Source organism: Rutidosis leptorrhynchoides, chromosome 2, assembly GCF_046630445.1.
Source record: "Rutidosis leptorrhynchoides isolate AG116_Rl617_1_P2 chromosome 2, CSIRO_AGI_Rlap_v1, whole genome shotgun sequence".
NCBI classification, from domain to species: Eukaryota; Viridiplantae; Streptophyta; class Magnoliopsida; order Asterales; family Asteraceae; genus Rutidosis; species Rutidosis leptorrhynchoides.
Window position 1 is genome coordinate 508,949,656 of NC_092334.1, and position 25,893 is coordinate 508,975,548.

General features: G+C 32.5%; 2 protein-coding genes across 3 annotated transcripts; both read right to left on the reverse strand.

Moving 5' to 3' along the window:
- Positions 1 to 9,922: 9,922 nt before the first annotated feature.
- On the reverse strand, positions 9,923 to 10,916 carry LOC139892809 (uncharacterized). Its single transcript, XM_071875935.1, has 2 exons — positions 10,280 to 10,916; positions 9,923 to 10,168 (listed from the first exon to the last, which is right to left on the reverse strand). Exons 1-2 carry the CDS (start codon positions 10,879 to 10,881, stop codon positions 10,075 to 10,077), a joined length of 696 nt encoding a protein of 231 aa, XP_071732036.1. The 5' UTR covers positions 10,882 to 10,916; the 3' UTR covers positions 9,923 to 10,074.
- A 1,333-nt stretch (positions 10,917 to 12,249) lies between these two features.
- Positions 12,250 to 16,232, reverse strand: LOC139892810 (uncharacterized). 2 transcript variants are annotated; one of them, XM_071875937.1, is made up of 2 exons: positions 16,169 to 16,232; positions 12,250 to 15,003 (listed from the first exon to the last, which is right to left on the reverse strand). In XM_071875937.1, the coding sequence occupies exon 2, from the start codon at positions 14,925 to 14,927 to the stop codon at positions 12,702 to 12,704; it is 2,226 nt and encodes a 741-aa protein (XP_071732038.1). In that variant the 5' UTR covers positions 14,928 to 15,003; positions 16,169 to 16,232; the 3' UTR covers positions 12,250 to 12,701. The 2 variants fall into 2 exon arrangements, with proteins under 2 accessions (XP_071732038.1, XP_071732037.1); XM_071875936.1 differs by lacking the exon at positions 16,169 to 16,232 and adding an exon at positions 15,990 to 16,111.
- Between the last annotated feature and the right edge of the window lie 9,661 nt (positions 16,233 to 25,893).

Genomic DNA, 25,893 nt, shown 5'->3' on the forward strand with positions numbered 1-25,893 from the left:
CTTCTTATTCAGATTAGCCTTGTTATAATCTTGATGTTTACGTTTGCCCTTTTTGTCATTATTACCAGTGAACTTTTTATGCTCCACCATATTGACAATAGACGTACCAGCAACTTCTTTGCTCTTTGGCTTGTCATTATCCTGCAACCCGAGGGATTCCTCAATACGCAGATGACTACCCAACTCAACAAGAGTTAACTCCTCCTTCTTATGTTTTAAAGAATGTTTAAATTCTTTCCAAGATGGAGGTAGTTTATCAATTATGCTTGAGACTTTAATAGACTCATCCATATTCATTTTATGTTGTGTGAATTGACCAAGTATACAAATGAGCTCATTGTATTGTTCCAAGACCGGTCTAGAATCGGCCATCTTGTAATTATTAAAATTACTCACAAGGAACTTTTTACTAGAAGCATCCTCAGACATATACTTGGTTTCTAAGCAGTCCCATAGTTCTTTAGCAGATTCAACATTTAGGTAAATATCAAAAAGGGAATCAGCCATACCATTGAGGATTAAACCTCTAGCGATGTAGTCATCATTCTCCCACTTGCACCTTTTCCGAATTTGTTCAACAGTGGCATCATCACCATGATCTTTAGGAATTGGTGTGCTGGGTACGTACACCACACTCATGCTGCTCAGAAAGAAGTGCATCTTCTTTTTCCATCTCCTAAAATCAATTCCCTCAAACTTATCAAGTTTGGAAAAATTCGACATCATGTGTTTCATCGTAACCGCCATCGATTATAACAAAAAATTACTTTCGATTGTTGGAGGTTTTATTAAACTTTCGTGTAGGGTAAAATAATCGATAGCCGGATAAATCACTGAATCGTGGTATCACTTTCCGAAAGTAATTATTCGACCCTTATTGCCTGGGTTACACGAATATCACTTTGAGATAAGACGGAGATTAGTTCTTGTTATTGGCAGTAAACAAGAACTCTTTTGCATAAGAGTATTAAGGTGTTTTTGTGTGTGTATCTATTCTCATGAATCATAGTCCATATTTATAGGCACCCAAAAACAAGTTTCACCTACTCCACGATAGAGATGTTTCACTAACTCCACGATAGAGATGTTTCACTAACTCCACGATGGAGATGTTTCACCTACTCCACGATGGAGATGTTTCACCAACTTTTTAACAGCAAAAGTGGGTGTATGAATAATACTTCCGTAATCACTCAAATTTGTGATAATGGAAAACCACTTTCGGGTTCGGGTAATCTATCACTTAATGGGTGTACACTCCGTACCTCCTAACCCTTTTACAAGTGTAGATTAAATCTCTCAGTTACACTAAATTTCCAACAATGTCTGACTCGACTGCATTGCTTGTACCGAAGTAAGCTAGTATGATTAGTATCTGGAACAGTAAAGTAGAGACACCTTTAGTTTTCATTGTGAAATGATGAGTATAGTTTTGTATGACTGATGACGTTGGAATACTAGTTATTTAATTTTAATTATTATTATTATTATATAAATAAATGTGTATGTGTATGTGTATGTGTATGTGTATGTGTATGTGTATGTGTATGTGTATGGTTTTATGATATGATACGTGTTGTGTTGACTTGAAGTCATAAGTCTCTTGTGGAACTCACAATCAAATCCAAGAATATAAGGTGTGTTATAATATATAAATATATATATAAATGGATAGTCAATTATTGGTACACAAAAGTAATATTATTGTATTACCTAAACTTGTGATATTTTTGCTATAAATAGCCATGAATGCAAGCATTAAACTTGCACCATTTCTCACACTTACAAAGTGTTTCTTTCTTTCTCTCCATTATCATCTTTGTTCTTACACTTCATTATTAGCATTCTTAATCAATAATCAAACCTCTAAAGGTAGTTATAAGCCTATTGAATTATAACATCAAGAATCAAACCTCTAAAGGTAGTTATAAGCCTACTGAATTATAACACGTTATCAGCACGATAATCTTAATACTAATTATGGTTGGCTCTGCCACCTAAATGATATATGGTCGGTTATACCACCTAAATAATATATGGTCGACACTGTCGTCTAATTATCATTTATGTTACTAACATTTATATTTCAATTATCTAACATTTATATGGCCGACACTGTCGCCTAATTATCATTTATGTTACTAACATTTATATTTCTATTATCTAACATTTATATGGCCGACACTGTCGCCTAATTATCATTTATGTTTACTAATATTTATATTTATGTTATATAACATTTATTAATGATTGCTTACATATGGTCGACACTGTCACCTACTTATCATTTATGTTATATTAAATTTATGTTTAATGTTTATATACTTGTGAATATAAAGTGACTATAATTTATCATGTTGTTTGTTTTAATAGAAAATGTCGAATCTGGAAAAGCTTAAATTTACTCCTTTAGAATCAACTGGAAACAACTACATGCCATGGGTTATAAAAGTAAAAATGCATCTTAAATCAATGGGCATTCTTGAAGCCATAAATGAAAACAACACTTGTTCTGAAAAAGAACAAGCAACGGCATGTTGCTTTATTCATCAACATATTGATGAATGCTTACAAAATAATTATATGACTGTAGAAGATCCCCATATTTTATGGGAAGGTCTCAAAAGCAGATTCAATAATCAAAGAGAAATTTTACTTCCAGCTGCTATGGAACAATGGAGAACATTAAGGTTCCAAGACTTTAAGAAAGTAAATGAATATAGCTCAGCTCTGTATAATACATGTTCACAACTTAAATTCTGTGAACATGAAATAAGTGATGCAGACATGATGGAGAAAACTTTCTCCACAATGAATGCTGCAAACATCACAGTGCAAAGAAATTTGAGAATGCTAAAGTTCAAAACATATCCTAAACTTAATTCATATCTCTTAGTTGCAGAGCAAAATGATGAGCTATTAATGAAAAATCAGCAATCCCGTCCTACTGGTACACTTGCAATCCCTGAAGCAAATACTGCAAATAATTATAAACAGGGACAAGGACGCGGGCAAGGTCGTGGTTATAATAACCATCACCATCATCATGCCAAAAGCCATAACTATGGTAGAAACCATCCTTATGGTAATGGTAATGGGCGAGGACGTGGTCGTGGTCGTGGCCGTGGTGGTCAAAGAAATAATAATCCACGAAAATATAAATATCAACCACAAAACAAGCCCACTAAATAAGATGTTGAAGAAAATTCTTCTAAAAATTCTGAAGAATCTTGCTACAGATGTGGTAGAATGGGCCACTGGGCTAATACTTTCCGAACATCTAAACATCTTGTTAAGATGTATCAGGATTCGCTGAAAGATAAAGAAAAGGAAGTAAACTTTGTGGATAACGTCGATCCAACAGTCACTGAGAAACCATCTGATTTATATGAAGATTTCTTAAATGTTTAAGTTGTGTGTCTTTCGAAAAATAAACGATTTAATATCGTCTGTCTTTGTCATTATGTTTGCTAAATGTTTCAGTACTATCTATTTGCGTGTAAAATATTGTGTAATATTAATGTACTCACTATTTATTTCTTATATATGAAGTTCAATATGAATTTTGCTGGAATACAACATCAATCAAGTGGTGGAGATCTCTGTATAGCAGACAGTGGAACTACACACACTATACTTAAATCCGAGAAATATTTTATTGATCTAAAACCAACGGAAGGAACTATACATACAATATCAGGACCTGGTAACTTGATAAAAGGGATAGGAAAGGCAAATTTCATACTACCAAATGGTACAAAATTTTTAATAAATGATGCCTTATTTTCTCCCAAGTCAAGCAGAAATTTATTGAGTTTCTCCGACATATACCTTAACGGGTATGATTATCAGTCAGTGACAACAGAAAATGAGAAATATTTAAGTATCACTGACAAGAGTCATGTGGTTGAAAAACTGCCAAGACTTAGTTCTGGATTACATTATACACATATAAATGTACCAGAAATACATATGGTAGTTAACGAAAAATATATTGATCCTGGTGTATTCAGTTTATGGCATAACAGATTAGGCCATCCAGGATCAACAATGATGAAAAGGATTATTGAATGTACTCATGGACATCCACTAAAGGATAGAAAAATCCATCATGATACAATGGTTCCATGTACATCTTGCTCTCTTGGAAAATTGATAACTAGACCCTCACCACTTAAGGTTGAGAAAGAATCACCAATGTTTCTTGAAAGAATTCAAGGTGATATATGTGGACCAATTCATCCACCATGTGGACCATTTAGATATTTCATGGTTCTAATAGATGCATCTAGAAGATGGTCTCATGTTTGTCTGTTATCAAGCCGTAATGTGGCATTTGCAAAATTTCTTGCCCAAATTATTAAATTGAGAGCTCATTTTCCTGATTACACCATTAAAAGGGTGAGACTTGATAATGCTGGTGAATTTACATCTCAAGCATTTAATGACTATTGCATGTCTATAGGAATTGTTGTTGAACATTATGTTGCTCATGTGCATACACAAAATGGTTTAGCCGAGTCATTGATTAAACGTTTACAGTTAATCGCTAGACCATTGATAATGAGAACAAAACTCCCTGTATCTATATGGGGTCATGCAATTTTACATGCTGCTGCATTGATTCGCATCAGACCAAGTGCAAGTCATAAATATTCCCCCCTACAATTTGCTTTTGGTCAAGAGCCAAATATTTTCCATCTTAGAACATTTGGTTGTGCAGTGTATGTTCCAATTGCGACACCACAACGTACAAAAATGGGTCCTCAAAGGAGGTTGGGAATATATGTTGGATATGAAACATCTTCAATCATAAGGTATATTGAACCTATGACAGGTGATGTTTTTACATCACGTTTTGCTGATTGTCATTTTAATGAAACATTGTTTACTAGATTAGGGGGAGAAATAAAAAATAAAGAAAATGATGTTTCATGGTGTGAACCTCAATTAAAGTATCTTGATCCTCGCACAAAAGAATGCAAGACAGAAGTTCAAAAGAAAATGCATATACAAGAACTTGCAAATCAATTGCCTGATGCATTCACAGATACAAAAAGTGTGACTAAATCATATATACCAGCAGTTAATACTCCAGCTCGAGTTGAGATTCCAAATCGGAAAACTGATAATGTAGTCACTCAAGAATCTATGCCACGTCTGAAACGTGGGAGACCAGTTGGTTCCAAAGATAAAAATCCTCGAAAAAGAAAATCAGCTGATAATAAGGTAAAAGAAAGTGTTCAAGAAGAACCACAAATCAGTACTCCTACTGCAGAGGAGATTGATGATGTCAATACAGAAATTGCAATCAATTATGCACATTCAAAAATATTATGGAACCGAAATGAAATGAAAAATCTTGATGAGAAATTTTCATTTAATGTTGCATATGACATCATGAATAATGATGATGATCCAGAACCAACATCTATGGTTGAATGTCAAAATAGACATGATTGGGCTCAATGGAAAGAAGCAATACGAGCTGAATTAGAATCACTCAATAAAAGAAAAGTTTTCGGATCCATCATTCTCACTCCTAAAGATGTGAAACCTGTAGGATACAGATGGATTTTTGTTCGAAAAAGAAATGAGAAAAATGAAGTTACAAGGTATAAAGCTAGACTTGTAGCTCAAGGTTTTTCTCAAAGACCGGGAATTGATTATGAAGAAACTTATTCTCCTGTTATGGATGCAATTACTTTTAGATACTTAATCAGCCTGGCAGTTTCTAAAAATTTAGAAATGCATCTCATGGATGTTGTGACTGCTTATCTTTATGGATCACTTGATAGTGATATATATATGAAGGTACCTGAAGGATTTAAGGTACTAGAAGCATCAAATGCAAAACCCAAAGAAATGTATTCGATTAAATTACAAAGATCTTTATATGGGTTAAAACAATCGGGACGTATGTGGTATAACCGATTAAGTGATTACTTGATAAGCAAAGGGTATACAAATAACCTTACTTGCCCTTGTGTTTTCATTAAGAAAACAACATCCGAATATGTGATCATAGCTGTTTATGTTGATGATCTTAACATCATAGGTACAAATAAAGAGATCCATGAAGCCATTCAACTTCTAAAGAAAGAATTTGAAATGAAAGATCTCGGAAAAACCAAGTATTGCCTTGGTTTACAAATTGAGCATATGTCTAATGGTTTACTTGTACATCAAACAACATATACTGAAAAGATTTTGAAACGTTTCAATATGGACAAGGCAAAACCATTAAGTACTCCTATGGTTGTTAGATCACTCAATGTTGAAACTGATCCATTTCGTCCATGTGAAGATCATGAAGATATTCTTGGACCAGAAGTACCATATCTTAGTACAATTGGAGCTCTTATGTATCTTACAAATTGTACAAGACCTGACATTTCTTTTGCAGTTAATTTGTTGGCAAGGTTCAGCTCTGCTCCTACCAAAAGACACTGGAATGAGATCAAACACATATTTCGATACCTTCGAGGAACTACTGATTTAGGATTATTTTATTCTAACGAATCAAAACAAGATTTGGTTGGTTATGCTGATGCAGGTTATTTATCTGATCCACATAAAGCTAAATCTCAAACTGGATATGTATTCCTAAATGGAGGTACTGCAATATCATGGCGTTCTAAAAAACAAACACTTGTTGCTACATCATCAAATCATGCCGAAGTGATTGCATTACATGAAGCTACTCGGGAATGTTTTTGGTTGAGATCAATGACACAAATCATTACTGATTCTTGTGGACTAAAATGCGATAAAAGTCCAACAATTATCTATGAAGATAATGCAGCTTGCATAGCACAGATGAAAGAAGGGTATATCAAAAGTGACCGAACCAAACACATACCTCCTAGATTCTTCTCATACACTCAAAATCTCATTAAGGACAACGAGATTGAAATGAGATATGTTCAATCCAGCAAAAACTCTGCTGATCTTTTCACGAAAGCACTTCCAACTGCTATTTTCAGAACACACGTTCATAACATTGGCATGAGACATGTTCAAAAGATGTAACAACTGAAGCGATGTCTACTTGAGGGGGAGTCAACTCCATGCTGCACTCTTTTTCCCTTAGCTAAAGTTTTTTTCCACTGGGTTTTCTTTAGCAAGGTTTTTAACGAGGCAGTAACTTACAGTTGATCTTCAACAAACAAAATTGCTATCCAAGGGGGAGTGTTATAATATATAAATATATATATAAATGGATAGTCAATTATTGGTACACAAAAGTAATATTATTGTATTACCTAAACTTGTGATATTTTTGCTATAAATAGCCATGAATGCAAGCATTAAACTTGCACCATTTCTCACACTTACAAAGTGTTTCTTTCTTTCTCTCCATTATCATCTTTGTTCTTACACTTCATTATTAGCATTCTTAATCAATAATCAAACCTCTAAAGGTAGTTATAAGCCTATTGAATTATAACATCAAGAATCAAACCTCTAAAGGTAGTTATAAGCCTACTGAATTATAACAAGGTGAAGGAAATAGCGTTTATGATGGGTTAGAAAATTAATGATCATGACCTCAACCCCTTGTATTGACTTGGTAAGCCTCGTTGATTTTTTCTCACTGCTAATTTTACGTGAAAAAAGTATCTGTTCCAAAGAAAGAAAATTAAAATAATAATAAAAAATAAATATAGAAAAGTTACAGAGCAGTTTGTTAGGGAAAATAGTTTGGCCAAAATAGTTTGTTAGGGAAATTTTATGGTTAGTAAAAAAGAGTGCTGCTTATACCATTTTAATTGAAGTAGTGGTTAGCGTCCTAATATTTCTCACAACATGTCTCATGTTCAAACATCGCTATAACCAGAGAAAAGGTTTGGACATGCTATTTCCAGGTAACTCAAACATTGAAAACCTCATTTGTATATTATTTATTTATTTATTTATTTATGGTGAAAGTCTCTGGTGTTACACGAAGACCTATATTCATCTTGGTAAATGAACGTATTAGAGTTAATAAACACTTTTAAGAGCACCAGTCCCTCCCGTCGGGACCCTCGTCGCACGTTGCACCACTCCCCCATCCCTTCACATTTGCTCGTCCCACCTTGGTCAGTCCCACAGGCGACGCGAATTGAGGCACCGATTTAATAATTAATAATTAAAAATTAATATAAATATTCTCAACTCACATTCATATACAAAAATAAAAACTGACATACCCAACTGACATAGGTCACCACTCTCCACTTTTTCTGACTCACCAAGTCAAGCCTGACATTCCAAGTGACCTAAGTCACCACTCCCAGTGCTCTAAATAGTATTTATTCATGGTGAAAGTCTCTTTGGTGTTACACGAGGACCTATTCATCTTGGTAAATGAACGTATGAGAGTTAATAAACACTTTTAAATAGTATAGATCTCACTCGTTATCTTCTGCATCAATACAAGAATATATAAAAAAATTTGTTTCGTGATATAGCAATGGCCTGCATTGCTTGATACACTTGAAGCATGCTTATGCTTATTGCCCCCATCTTTATGTGCCTGTATGCATTTTTCTGCTATCCTATGGGTTCCATATATATATTGCCTCATCTTCTCCCGGTAAGCATTAATACATTGAAAGGGTTTGCGTTGTTTTTGGTAACAGAAAAGGCTAAGACGATTCTTAGTATGATCAAGGGCCTTTTAAAAATATCATTTATCTCCATCCTTAAACAAGTTTTAACTGTGTGGTATCATGATATAGTGAATAGTGAATACTAATTCAGTAATTCTATTGAGTTTTTCATAATTTTTGTTATTGTTATGCTGAAATTTGTTGTTATCAAGTCTCATGTCTGTTGTGGGACCTACTCACGAGATAATATGGTAAAAGAAAATGAAAATGGTATAACGTTTGTCATGGGTAGAATATTCTAGATAATGACCCCAACGTCCAATTTTGACTTTAAAAAAAAATACTAAATTATCATGACTGCAGAGCAGTTGTGTATGGAAAACAATTAATGTGGCCTAAATTCAGTATTTGTGTTTTTGGTTTCATTATCCTTTAACTGGTAAAAGAACTGACAGACGCCGGTTAATCACGTGCAATTTTAGGCAGTAATTCGTTACACGGTTGATTTTAACCTTAAGAACCGTTTGATGATATGTTTGCTTTAAGGATTGATTCATACGCTTTGATCATGGTAACAATTTTTTTGGGTACTCAAAGACAACCATTAACATTCAGTCTTGAACTTAGTCATGGCTCAAAATTGTTTAGTGTAATAATAAGTTTTATGAAGTTGTGATGTGGTCCAGTGATTGATGGTCTGCCTCCTTTAGGGGAGGTCAGGAGTTCGACCTCCGTTGGTTACATATTGAAAAACACAATTTCATCCTTGCCGCCATGAAGTATCCACCCATGATACCTTTCCCATATCGTTTGGGGGTAAAGGGGAGAGGGGTTTTACTTGGCCGTGCCCTTGGATCGGTTTCAAGGTTTACTCCCGGGCAGCGATGGGGGCGGGGTTATTATTGTTGCATCGGCATAGTCGAAACGGGAGATGATCGCAACGGGTAGTTTAGTCCCTCTCGGGTGATCTCAATCGCTGTTCCAAAGAAAATAATAAGTTTTATGTACTTTTAAATTGTAGTCATTTACAAAGACAACTTATCTAAACTTTTGAAGCTTGAGATATTGTAAATTATTTAGCACAAGCTGATTATCATGGTTATTACAGATAGATGACAAAGTACTGAGCGATTTAAAACAACAGAATTAATTAGTTATCTACTTTCATTTTCGTTTCATAAAATTTAATATTTGCAAATTGCCATCTCTACAGATACAAACTGAAAGGAAATTTGTAGGTACTCTGCATTCTAATGATGTAAATACACGATCTGATTACTATTTTTGCTCAAATATAAAAAATGAGATAACATTTATATCTATCTTACCTTTCTAAAAATAACACGAATTACATGCTTTCTAGTTGTTGACATCGAAAGGGTCTGAAACAATTATATGATAACCTGTTTAGACCGAGTACATCTGAGTGAAATGATATTTGCCCTCCCATGTAACATGAACAGATTTTCGATCCGTTTTAGTTGTTGACACTTTTCAAACAAAAGAAGATGCAACCCTTTTGGTTTGTTGATTTGAACATACATCCAGGCTTCAATGTCTCTTCTGCATACCTATAAGCAAACCACCAAGTAAGATGAAATAGATATGTTAGAAAAACATTTAAAAAGCAATAAATTATATATAAATTTATTCCAAATAACAGAACTAAAAAAAATGCAAACCTGTTTTTGGTGGCAGTATGGTACCCTCTATTACTGTTACCTGATCTACTACCATCATTTTCTTTGTTATAAGCAAGAAACCAAGTCTTCCACTTTTTTGCATCAACGGGACGTTTTTGCAAACCGTCCATCGACGTACTTCGAGGAACTGTATGTTTCTTCAAGCCAAAAGAGGTGGGGACAAACATCTTGAGAAGAAAGACTCCGGTATCAAGGCTCACACTCCTTGAAACCGAGCTCTTTTTTGCACCTTTTTTTTCTTCCCTCAACTCGGGCTTTGTATCTTTTGCAACCATATGGTTTAGTGACAACTCGTAACATGATTCCGGCATGTCTTCAAACTTTTCCATTAGCTCTTTCCTTCCTTCCACCATGGAAGATGCTTGACGCGTGTTATTAGAACGATCTGAACGAACGTCTTTGGACCATGGAGGTGGTGAAAATTCAAAAGAGTCTTCATTATCAGATTTTTGTACGTGGTGATATTCTGTTTTTGGTATGTCACAAAATGTGAAATCTGTTGTTTCTTTAATGGAATGGAGCTTTGATTGAGAGGACATGTTATTGTTATCAATACTATGAACTCCATGAAAGGGAAGCATGGTTATATTGAGTTTAAATATGTAATTTATTTTCTAAATGATCCTTAAGATATTTAAAAAGGAAATAAGAGTATAATTATTATTTTTCTTCAAGTAAAGTTAAACCCAAACGACACTCCAATGTTAGTAGACTTGACCCAAGTCTTTTTCTTTGAAAGTGAGGTTGCCGTCTAAATTGGGGGTGAAGACAAGAAGAAGACAGGAAGAACACATGACCCAATTTTCTTTCCATTTGGCAAAGCTGATTACTAGATACAAAGAAGTTATTGTTATGTGACAATCAAACCTATTTCTCGATTCAACGTAAGCTAAAAAGGTTTTTCTTCTTCAAATTATTCTATTTTTTTCTTTTTTTGGACATCAGTTTGGGACACCCAGGGAGACTTAACCACCCACGCGTTCATCTCCCGTAGTTGCATAAACCGCCCTTGGACTTCAGATTATTCTATTAATAGCGAGTTGAGATGTAGCCCGCGTAATTGGGTTTTTTCATGACCGTGAGAGCGAGTTTTTAACATAAGACCTCTCATGAATACACAAGAACCTCAACCACTAAGTTATCTTATGACATTTTTCTTCATCTAAAAAGACAATTAAACTCATTTAAGTTTCTAGAAAAACAACTCCACTCCTATTTTCAATTTATCGGAAGAACGATCATATGTCATATGTACTATTAAAGGAAGAAATAATAGATTTAAGACCCAACACATAAATAAACAATAAACCTGTAGACTCTATCAACGGCGTCCACGACAACGTAAATCTATTAGTTGAGAGATATCAATACTCGTTTTTTTTCTTTTACGAACGGCGTCAATACTCACTCCTGCCACATCGGTAGTGGAAGTATTTTACAAGCATCTAACTCTTACGGGGTGAGTTCGGTGAATTTCCGAGGAAAATGTAGGATATGAGTGTTCATGTCCATCTACACCTTTTGCCAAGAAGGAAAAAAAAAAATCATGTTCAAGTAAGGTCGTAAAAGAAAAAAAAAAAAGATTAGAACCAATCACGAATAATCTGTTTATGCCGATATTCATCCTCCCCAAGTAATAAAACTTTATCTATTTACCCGTTTGTAAACAAACAACACTGTCGTCCAAAAAAAAAAAAAAAATATACTGTAATAAATTATAATAAAAAATACTTTAATTTCGTATTCTTATCAGACAGACCCCAAAGTAACTAATTGATTGGGAAATAATATACGTGTAGTTGCTTACTTGCTTTGGAAAGCAATCTTGGAACAGAAGATTTAGGTGTAGACGAATGAGGTACGATGATATGTAGAAAGTTTATATATTACAAAAAATGGAAAATACACAATGTTCACTTCTACATCTACATGTGTACATATATATGCCATTACACATTTCCGGTTTCAAACACAATAATAAGACTTGTTCCATAATTACTCAATCAATGAAACATATAGAGCCTAGCAAGACGACCAAAAAAAAACATATGTAAATACTTGAACCGTTACTAATTTTCTTTCATATATATATATATATATATGGAATATGGAATGGAGAAGACATATACAACTAGAAAGAAAAACAAAGTTTCTATCAAGTACCCAAAACTTGAATAAGAAATAAATGTCTATGGCCAAAGATAAGAAACCTATTTCCTTTTCATCAATTAATTTAATCGATAAAAATTTAAAAATGACCATCTGGTTTCTCAAAACCAACAAGTCTAAATGTCCCAAAAACGACTTTTCAAGAATCTGTATTCGAGTTGTACTAACATCCCTCAACGCTATGCTATGTATGACTGCAGAAACCAAATTCACATGATATGGAAACAAACCTCTACCTCCACGGTGGTTGATGGTGTTTGTTAACCGGAACAAAATCAAATCTTGATTCGGGCTCATGACGTTTCACCCCAACAGTCGAACTAGAAGGCGCTTGTAGTGAGTTATTTGGTCTCAAGTATCGTTCATCAACATTTTGAGGAATAGGAAATAACTGTCGTAAACGATTCGTCTCCCTATTTCCACCATTGATCATTAAACCAGTGTTCAGATCAACGTTTTGCTGCAGGTGTGGGCCCCCGGTTGCAGTCATGTTCATGATGAAAGGTGACGGTTGCTGAGACGGCATAACTTGAGGTACAAAAGGGGCTCCTCTTGAATCAAGCATGTATGGCATTTGCATTGGAATACTATGCGATGATCCATACATAGGCACGGTGAAAAACATGCCGTTATGATGCCCATAAAAGGGTGGATTTGAGTTAGGACCGGGATTAGGATCGGGCTTAGCATAATGCAAGGAAGATTCTAGAGGTCTCCCTAAACCGAAATCCATTTTAGGTTCGATAAACGGGTCTTTTTTCGGCACCTGAACTTTTTTACCAAATATGGAAATAACAGAATTATCGAACGAATCGTCATTTGAGAAAATGTGTTGATCGTTTAAGTTCAGATCAATGTTTCTTTTTAGAGGTAGTTTTGATTTTGATGACGATGAAGATGAACGAGATGGACTTTGCCACCCGTTTCGGTTGTCCCCGATAATACTGTTAAGATCCAACTGAGGCCTTTCGAGTAGCCTAGGGTTCGCTACAGAGGATTCCTCCCCAGACGGAGGACCAGATACGATTTCCATTTTATCCTCACTATCATCAGCTACATTAAGATCGAAATCAAGAAATTCAGACTGCTGCTTTGACTTTTCACGGGTCCCCCTACCTTCAGAGACCGGATTATCGTCTTCTTCAGAACAAACATCTTGGTTCAAATCAAACCCCGAGAACCGTCTTCCAGTGTCGGGTTCTGATTCTTGAGCCACCTCGGAAATTTGCGAAACTAGGGTTTCTGCATCTTTCACATGTTCGGGTACGGGCCCAGATGAGATCTCCTTATTTGATTCGGCCACAACTGGCGTTTGACTATCTAGACCGTTTACGGAATCTGCTGTTGACTTTCTTGACTGTTTATCGATTCCACCGCCCAACATTTTCTCTGTGGTACTACAACTTCGTTCTTGTGAATCAACATGTTGTTCCATCTCATTAGCAACTTGTCCAGCGATATCCAGCGGGTCGATCATCCCATAGTCAAGCTCCATATCTGATGCCTTGCTATTTATTGAAAATTTTAAATACCGTAAACCATTTTCTGTATTTCCGTTACTCAAAATATCACCAGTTGAGGTGTCAGCTTCCCTGTCACCTTCTGAATTTGAAGATATTTTTGGGCTTTCACCATCATCAACCATTTCTTCATCTTTATCACTTAACACATCAGTGTTTCTAGAAGAAGGTTGTAACAGATTGTCCACATCAGCACTCGAAGCTATCTGTTCCAATGAACTTGATACAATTAACGTTTCAGTCAAGTCACCTTTAGCCCCAAAATTAATCTCCCTTTCATCTTTAACATCCAATTTCTCAACTAAAATATCTTTAACCAAATTATCTTTTTCAACATTAACTGTCGATTTACAAGACGCCTCAACACAATCCAGAACCTCCTGATTCGTGTTTACTGAGTCCATTTCTTTATTTGATGGTGGGCTAGTTTCCGTATTATCACCACTAGACGACTCGGGATTTTTTACGTATTTTGGAGCTTCATCAATCTTTTCCTGAGTTAGCATCCAACTATCACACAACGATTTACATTTTTCACGAACCCTAGAACTACAATGACCACCAAGATCCAGTACGGTTTTACCTATTTCAGAATTAACCACGCTTTCCTTATCTAATTGCAGTCTCTCGAGTGCTCTCAATAACGCAATCATTACTTCTTCAACCGCACCGTTTTCGTTATCATTTTGAAGCTTCTGAGCAACCTTGAGCCACTTATTTATGATAGATGATCCACCTAAATTGATGAAAAGATCAAGGCAGTTCTTGTTCTCTGTGGCTGCAATGATGGTTGCAACCGTTGACCACTGCCGGGTTGTTTGACTAACGTTGACCAAGTCTTTCTCACTTTGCATCACAGTGATGAGCTCCTTAACTCTATCGGGAGTTGTGAGCCCATCTTTTAACTCACTTGACGTAAAGAAGTCCTCCAAAGTCATAATTATTCACCTGCCGGTTAAGATTTCTAATTTTGAACCGAAACAAACAGTATGTTACATAAATTTATTCTGTACCCTGCAAACATCACATTATACAAGTGGAGTTGGGTACGATAGACAAAAATATATCCTGAATAATTCAGGAAGGGGAACTCATTTGTAATAAGCATGATAGACGAAAATATATCTTAATTGTTCTCGTGAGCTCTTAAATAGTCCAGACAATGTCACCTAGATTCTATTTTTAGTATATTTTTCTAAGATTTGAAGACGTGACCAAGGGTTGTTGATGTTATATTTACCGGTTTTCTTTATGTTATGTAGCACTTTGACTATTCACGAGATCATAATATACTGAAGTCAAAAAATTCCTTAACGTTATACTAAAAATAGAAAAAACAAAAGAGACATTGTCTAGATTATCAAAAGATTATACAATATGCTACTGTTTGCAAGTTATATAGATCGTCTTCGTCTAATTTTAACCCTAAAATAGTCCTAAACTCATCAACAGAACATGAAATCACCATATGAAGTATATTCATTCACACTCATGTCAAATATGCAATGCAACCAAATCCACACGACAACTATTCCATCGTTTACCTAATGAAACATGATAACAAAAAATAAACAAAAACCATATCAAAAGTTTCCTCAAAAGTACAGAAAAAACAATTAACTTGGAAGGGGGAAAACAACCCAAAATTAGCACCTCCAAATATACCCCAGTTTTATAATAATAATTAAATTAATAATTTATAAATTATTAATTAATAATAATTATACCCTGTAAATTGAAATTAAAATTTTCTATTACTAAGCATGAAACATTAAACATGATAATATCAACCTCCAATTAAAACACAAGCATGTTGTCAATGAATTAACACTACCATACAAACATAGATTCACTTAATTTTAACTTAAACTACAGTATTTAATCAAACCAAAACTTTAAACACCTTTCACACACACGAACGAAACACTCAAAGATAAAAATAAAAAAAATAAAAAAAAAATAGTAAACAACAAATAATTATACAAAATTGAGCTGATTACCTGTTTTGGAATACAGACCAGTAGAAAGAACACAAAAAAAATGTTCGAAACTTTGTTTCCCTCACTAAGGTTTATTTGTGAATATATAAAAATATTGAAAAGTGAAAAGTGAAATAGGGAATAAGTTTCTTAAAAATAATCACGAAACCCTAACTTTCAGGCGGGATGGTGAGTGTTACCTTTTCCCGGACCAGAGAGAAAGAGATGGTGCAAACGTTGCTTTCTTGTACTCCAATTGTTTTCTTCTGTAATTTAATTTTTAATTTTATTTTAGAGCAACTCTTCTATCTATATCTATACATTAATATTAATAATTTAATAAATATTACGAATAAATATAACTTTAATTTTAATTTTAATTTTAATTATAATACAATAGTATAATTTTAAAATAATATGATTATTTAAAACCCTATAATCTCTTTCTCTTTATATATAAAGAAAGAAAGAGTTTTAAGAATTTAATTTAAAATTAAAATTCAATCAACCAATCAAAATTTATTGAAAAATGAATTTATTTAAATAATTAGCTTTATTTGAATTTAATGTAATATAATTATAATTATATAATATATAATATTATTCAATACTATTTTGAATTGTGTTATCTTAAGATACACAAGAAAAAAAAAATCATATACGAAGATTCTTATTCTTCTTGTTTCAAAAAAAAAAAATGTGTATCGGCAGGGACATGTTAGCCATGTGTTGACTTTTTTCAACCCATCCAGCGGTCCCCGGTAGCCCACTGGAGCCTGGCGAAACACCATCACCCATTTCCCCACAGCATGACAGGCCCGATAAACGAACATGCATTGTCATTGTTTCAATCTTCGCATGCGTGAGACCAAGGGATCATTTGGGCCCGGTAAGAATGGTTTTTGATCCAATTATTTGAAAAATCCTCACCTAGTGGGAATCGAACACTCACCTCCCCTAAGGGAGAGTGAGTCATTCGCCACTAGGCTATTGGCCCATTATTATTCTTATTCTTATTCTTCTTAAACTAAAAATCAAAATAATATTTTATATTATAATTGAGATTAACTTTTCCCTCATAACAATATTTTATATATATATATATATATATATATATATATATATATATATATATATATATATATGTATATATATATATATATATATATATATGTATGTGTGTGTGTAGTGAGGATCTAGAGAGAACAAAGACTGAACTCAATATGTGTGTAGATTGAGCTCAATCTTGCGCAAATTTACTCAATATGTGGGTTCTATAAGTTCTCTCTCACCCTTGGTTCTCTACCTTTACATTATTAAAAAAATATTTATAATTATTTTATTGTATAAATTATTTTAAAAGTATTTATTAAAAAGTATCTTAAATCAATATCTACATATTGATTAAACTAAATCCTTCTATAATTCTATTTGATTACAACATATATAAATTATACCAATATTTTTTTTCCATATATAACAAAATCTAATTCACAAATGCATTATTTTTTAACTTTTATAAAGTAACGCAATTGTATCATGTATATTATGTGCATACTTATAGAATGAAATTCAAGTTCTATAGCATGTGTGTATACATAGATTTAACGCAAAGATAAAAGTTGATCGTGCAAATAAAAAAAAAATTGATAACTATATAGTCAATCTTTAGTTAAATATAAAGATTTAAGTTACCACAAGTGCCCATTTTTTATATTTACCTACCGTTAAAAAAAAAATTAAGTTAGATTCTATTGATGATTGGTAGTTCTGGAATTCTGTTCAGAACCATGACACGACAAGGGAGGAAGATTATCAACAAAACTATCATATGGTCTATATTTTGGACCTTCACTGCAAGAAAAATGAGGACGGGTGACTAACTCTTTTGAGGCGATGAAATATTGCCACAAAAAGACCCATTACGAGAAATTATTTTACCTATTTGACCATCAACGGAGTCTGCCAACCAGTTGCGACAATACTTATTGAGGATGACGACGCAAAAGAAATAACGTACTTTTTATTTTCTTTTTCATTTTCTTTCTCTTTAAAATTTGGTCAAACATTGAAAATGTAATTGCCGCGAGACATAATATTTTGTAGGATGTTTTCGTAAACGTTTATTAATTTTGGTTTAATCGAATTTGTAAGTAACTAGAGGGGGGGTGAATAGTTACTTAATACGTTTTTAACACTTTTTCGATTGATCATCAAATTCGATTAACTATGATCAACCAATTCAACTCAAACTTGATGTGTGTAGTGTATATGTTCAAAATGATGAATGAAGTAATGTAAAGAACATAGACACAAGGATTTATAGTGGTTCGGGTGGATGTTAACTAATCCACCTTAATCCACTCACCGATTACACTAATCGAGATTTGTTGCTTCACTAAGCACTTTTCTTCAAACCCGGTGGAGATCCGATTTAAAAGTCTTCAACTTCTTTGGTAGACAACAAACCTAATCTTTCTATCCCTTTGAAAGATCAACTCCAACCTAGATCAACTTATCTTCACCTTCGACAAGTATTAATCTTCAAATAATATTAATCAACTTCCTAAGTCCCTTTAAGGAAGTAGATCACTAAGCTAGCCTATGGTTCTACTAATTGAAGTTACAAGACTTATACACTTTGTAATGATGATCCTAAGACAATACTAGGACATACATTACACTAAGTAAACTCACAAGATTAATGATTTTGATTAGTAAGTTTACAACAACTAAATTCTATATCTATAAGATCATAGAATCTTCTTTTGCTTGATCACATTTGAGTAGTAATTAGAGCCCTTGTGATCTCTGGAAATAAGCTTTTGAAATATGCAAGTGGGTCAACTTCAAATGCTCTTCAATGCTTTCCTTTTATAGTAGGATTCAAAAAATGGTCGTTGACACACGGTTGCCAGCACGGTCGACCGTGGTTCGACCGTGCGTGCTCCAGTCTAAAATTGGTATCCGTTGTAAAGCCATTTGACTCAAATTTGAACACCACATTTTGACACCTTTACTCCTTCTAGCACCTGCAAAAGAAACCAAACATCCTATACAAGTACTATATGCATTAAGTGTGTGAGATTTGGTCTTATTGTGTGAAAGTGACATAACACTCCATTAGTGGTGAACCCAACATTCTTGGAGAAGTGTCTTGATTGATATTTTGGGAAATCTCAGATTGGTCAAGACTTAGTTAGTCACTTTAATGCATTTGGTTCAATTCTAAATACTAGTCAATATGTCATTAACTTCCTAGTTTTAATTGGAATCACAAGTCATGTTTATTTTAAGCTTAGGTAGATTAATTGAATGATGTCTTTCTAAGATAATCATTAAGTATGTAGAGACATCAAAGTTAAGTCATACTTGAACAAGCAATCACAATTTGTTACTTAGACAAGATCAAGTAAACAATTGATCATAATTTCATTGTGAACCAATTTACACTTAATTTGTTGGAGTAGACTAGTTACTTGAATCCTAACTAGTAAGCACATAGCAAGCATGTTAATCAAGTTGACAAATTTATGAGTATTAGACATATTAGCAAATAGCAAGTAATACTCACACATAGCAAGAGATGGTTACTCTAAGATCAATCATATAGATATTCACACAACTTGTAATTTAAGCTTTTAGCAAGCTTACTTGCAATATAACATATTGCATGATTAATGTGTAAGCACACATTAATGTCCAACACATGCACAAGGGAAGAGCAATATCTAGTTGGGACTTGGTGACCATCCTAAATGTATCTAAGTGTATTTTAGAATTACAAGTCTTTACTAGTTACACTTGAAAGCATTTCCCTTAATTAATCACTAAGTCATCTTTAATAGTAGTTATTGTTCTAGTGACATTGGCTTAAGTGTGTTGGTACTTGATGATCATACTAAGGATGTCTAGATAAGAATTAAGATCACAAGTTGTTGATTAACACTTATGTGTTATGCCTTATAACGACCCGTCCTAATCCATCTGGACGAATACATTACATTTGGTTACATCGCGAGGTACTTGACTATGGTACATTTTACAAACATTGCATTCGTTTTGAAAAGACAAAATTTTCTTACATCGAAAGTTGACGGCATGCATACCGTTTCATAATATATCCAACTATAATTGACTTAATAATAATCTTGATGAACTAAATGACTCGAATGCAACATCTTTTGAAATATGTCATGAATGACTCCAAGTAATATCTCTAATATGAGCAAATGCACAGCGGAAGATTTCTTTCATACCTGAGAATAAACATGCTTTCAAGTGTCAACCAAAAGGTTTGTAAGTTCATTAGTTTATCATAATCATTCATTTTCATCATTTTAATAGACCACAAGATTTCATATATTTAATTGTACACGTAACCCGAGTACATATTAACACGCGTAACCTGCGAATAAAAAATCATTCATATGGATTGAACACCTGGTAACCGACGTTAAATTTAATGCGTAGAATATCCCCAAACAGAACCTCTCGTCTGTATAATAATAATCTCGAAGTACTAAAGCATTCGTACCCCGAATGGGACTTGTCAAGGTCCATAGATCTATCTTTAGGATTCGCGTCAATCAGGGCCCATTTCCCTAAATTCTTAGGTTACCAGACTTGAAGGGCGATATTCGGTTTAATAATCCAACCATAGAATGTAATTTTAAGTGCTTGTGTCTATTTCGTAAAACATTTATAAAAGAAGCGCATGTATTCTCAGTCCCAAAAATATATATATAAAATGGAGTAATGAAACTCACAATACAATATTTTGTAGTAAAAATATTCATACGACGATACTAAACAATGCAGGGTTGGCCTCGGATTCACGAACCTATATCATTTGTATATTCGTTAATATATATAATCGTAATCGAACAATTATATATAACAATATATATATATATATATATATATATATATATATATATATATATATATATATATATATATATATATATATATATATATATATATATATATATACTTGTTATACTATATGTTATTTAGATAAATTTAATATATTTAATTTATATGTTATATATAACTAGTATTTATCATTAATAATAAAACTGTATATTAAAGTTTACATAAGATAAAAATATATATTTATATGTTAATTGATATTTCTTATATATATAGCTTAATTAATATCTCTTTAATAATATATATACTGTAATGTAATTTTTTTTTTATATGAAAATATCTATTCGTAATAATATTGATAATTTTAGTGACAACAAAATAATAATTTTTGTAAGAATGATAATCATGATAGTAAGTTTAATAATAACAATTCTAATAATCATATTAATAATAATGATGATAACATTAACAATAATACTTATGTTATTACTAATAATAATAATACTAATAATAATAAAATGATATAAATTCTAATATTAATGATAATAATAGTAAATTTTTATTACTTTCATAATAATAATAATCATAATCATAATCATAATGTTGATAATAATACTAAAATGATAAGATTACTAATAATAATAATAGTATTATTAATAACTATAATAATAATAATGATAATGATATACATATGGTAATAATAATAATAATTTTAACACTAATAATAACAATCATAATAATAACAACATCAATAACAATAATAATAATAATAACAATAATAATAATAACAATAAGAACAATAATAATAATAATAATAATAATAATAATAATAATAATAATAATAATAATAATAATAATAATAATAATAATAATAATAATAATAATAATAATAATAATACTAAAAGAATTAGAGTTACTACCTCACTAAAATAGGATTTAAAAAAAAAGATGCCATTGCCCGGACTCGAACTCCCAACCTCTCGTTAACCCGCTAACACTCTTCACCATCCCGCTATTTCTCTATTTCTGAATTAATATGGTTTTGAATAAATATAACCCGTATAAATAAAGTCTTCTTCTTCTCCACTTTGATTAACCATCGATCATAAATAAATCCCAATCATCAAATAAATGTTTGATTCAGTTTCAATACTTGAATAATAATAATAATTTATAATTGTGATTCTAATTTAACAGAATCAAAAACAAGAGAATTTAATACATAATAGCTGGAAAACAGGTTCGTGAAAGAAAACGAAAAACTCAAATCCAAACTCAAATTCTAAATCTTTTTAGATAAAATGTATAACATGAAAAATGTAGTGACCCGAACTTTTCCATGTTTATATATATTAAATGAGATTGATATTTACATGATTAAATGTTTCCAACATGTTAAGCAATCAAACTTGTTAAGACTTGATTAATTGAAATAGGTTTCATACAGACAATTGACCACCCAAGTTGACCGGTGATTCACGAACGTTAAAACTTGTAAAAACTATATGATGACATATATATGGTTATATATATAGTTAACATTATATTATGATAAGTAAACATATCATTAAGTATATTAACAATGAACTACATATGTAAAAACAAGACTACTAACTTAATGATTTTGAAGCGAGACATATATGTAACGATTATCGTTGTAACGACATTTAATGTATATATATCATATTAAGAGATATTCGTACATCATAATATCATGATAATATAATAATTTAAAATCTCTTTTGATATTATAAACATTGGGTTAACAACATTTAACTAGATCGTTAACCTAAAGGTTTCAAAACAACATTTACATGTAATGACTAACGATGACTTAACGACTCAGTTAAAATGTATATACATGTAGTGTTTTAATATGTATTTATAAACTTTTGAAAGACTTCAATACACTTATCAAAATACTTCTACTTAACAAAAATGCTTACAATTACATCCTCGTTCAGTTTCATCAACAATTCTACTCGTATGCACCCGTATTCGTACTCGTACAATACACAGCTTTTAGATGTATGTACTATTGGTATATACACTCCAATGATCAGCTCTTAGCAGCCCATGTGAGTCACCTAACACATGTGGGAACCATCATTTGGCAACTAGCATGAAATATCTCATAAGATTACAAAAATATGAGTAAACATTCATGACTTATTTACATGAAAACAAAATTACATATCCTTTATATCTAATCCATACACCAACGACCAAAAACACCTACAAACACTTTCATTCTTCAATTTTCTTCATCTAATTGATCTCTCTCAAGTTCTATCTTCAAGTTCTAAGTGTTCTTCATAAATTCCAAAAGTTCTAGTTACATAAAATCAAGAATACTTTCAAGTTTGCTAGCTCACTTCCAATCTTGTAAGGTGATCATCCAACCTCAAGAAATCTTTGTTTCTTACAGTAGGTTATCATTCTAATACAAGGTAATAATCATATTCAAACTTTGGTTCAATTTCTATAACTATAACAATCTTATTTCAAGTGATGATCTTACTTGAACTTGTTTTCGTGTCATGATTCTGCTTCAAGAACTTCGAGCCATCCAAGGATCCGTTGAAGCTAGATCCATTTTTCTCTTTTTCAGTAGGTTTATCCAAGGAACTTAAGGTAGTAATGATGTTCATAACATCATTCGATTCATACATATAAAGCTATCTTATTCGAAGGTTTAAACTTGTAATCACTAGAACATAGTTTAGTTAATTCTAAACTTGTTCGCAAATAAAAGTTAATCCTTCTAACTTGACTTTTAAAATCAACTAAACACATGTTATATATCTATATGATATGCTAACTTAATGATTTAAAACCTGGAAACACGAAAAACACCGTAAAACCGGATTTACGACGTCGTAGTAACACCGCGGGCTGTTTTGGGTTAGTTAATTAAAAACTATGATAAACTTTAATTTAAAAGTTGTTATTCTGAGAAAATGATTTTTATTATGAACATGAAACTATATCCAAAAATTATGGTTAAACTCAAAGTGGAAGTATGTTTTCTAAAATGGTCATCTAGACGTCGTTCTTTCGACTGAAATGACTACCTTTACAAAAACGACTTGTAACTTATTTTTCCGACTATAAACCTATACTTTTTCTGTTTAGATTCATAAAATAGGGTTCAATATGAAACCATAGCAATTTGATTCACTCAAAACGGATTTAAAATGAAGAAGTTATGGGTAAAACAAGATTGGATAATTTTTCTCATTTTAGCTACGTGAAAATTGGTAACAAATCTATTCCAACCATAACTTAATCAACTTGTATTGTATATTATGTAATCTTGAGATACCATAGACACGTATACAATGTTTCGACCTATCATGTCGACACATCTATATATATTTCGGAACAACCATAGACACTCTATATGTGAATGTTGGAGTTAGCTATACAGGGTTGAGGTTGATTCCAAAATATATATAGTTTGAGTTGTGATCAATACTGAGATACGTATACACTGGGTCGTGGATTGATTCAAGATAATATTTATCGATTTATTTCTGTACATCTAACTGTGGACAACTAGTTGTAGGTTACTAACGAGGACAGCTGACTTAATAAACTTAAAACATCAAAATATATTAAAAGTGTTGTAAATATATTTTGAACATACTTTGATATATATGTATATATTGTTATAGGTTCGTGAATCAACCAGTGGCCAAGTCTCACTTCCCGACGAAGTAAAAATCTGTGAAAGTGAGTTATAGTCCCACTTTTAAAATCTAATATTTTTGGGATGAGAATACATGCAGGTTTTATAAATGATTTACAAAATAGACACAAGTACGTGAAACTACATTCTATGGTTGAATTATCAAAATCGAATATGCCCCTTTTTATTAAGTCTGGTAATCTAAGAATTAGGGAACAGACACCCTAATTGACGCGAATCCTAAAGATAGATCTATTGGGCCTAACAAACCCCATCCAAAGTACCGGATGCTTTAGTGCTTCGAAATTTATATCATATCCGAAGGGTGTCCCGGAATGATGGGGATATTCTTATATATGCATCTTGTTAATGTCGGTTACCAGGTGTTCACCATATGAATGATTTTTATCTCTATGTATGGGATGTGTATTGAAATATGAAATCTTGTGGTCTATTATTATGATTTGATATATATAGGTTAAACCTATAACTCACCAACATTTTTGTTGACGTTTTAAGCATGTTTATTCTCAGGTGATTATTAAGAGCTTCCGCTGTCGCATACTTAAATAAGGACGAGATTTGGAGTCCATGCTTGTATGATATTGTGTAAAAACTGCATTCAAGAAACTTATTTTGTTGTAACATATTTGTATTGTAAACCATTATGTAATGGTCGTGTGTAAACAGGATATTTTAGATTATCATTCTTTGATAATCTACGTAAAGTTTTTTTTAAACCCTTTATTGATGAAATAAAGGTTATGGTTTGTTTTAAAATGAATGCAGTCTTTGAAAAACGTCTCATATAGAGGTCAAAACCTCGCAACGAAATCAATTAATATGGAACGTTTTTAATCAATAAGAACGGGACACTTCAGTTGGTATCCGAGCGTTGGTCTTAGAGAACCAGAAAATTTGCATTAGTGTGTCTTATCGAGTTTGTTAGGATGCATTAGTGAGTCTGGACTTCGACCGTGTTTACTTGAAAAATGATTGCTTAACAAATTTTGTTGGAAACTATATATTTTTAACATGTGAATATTATGTGATATATTAATCTCTTAACGCGTTTGATATTATGTGATATATGTCTACCTCTAGAACAAGTCCCATTGACTCACCTAATAATAATGAAGAGTCAAATGTAAATTGGAATGATTCGTGGACTGATTCACAAGTTTTCGAAGAGGAACCGGAAGAAGAGTCGGAACCGGAAGAAGAATCGGAACCGGAAGAAGAATCGGAACCGGATGAAGAAATAGAACCGGTGGGGGAAATAATAAAACGGTTAAGTAAAAGAAAATCCTCAACCAATCGACCAAGGTTAATTATGGTCAATGGTGTTTCCGCCAAGGA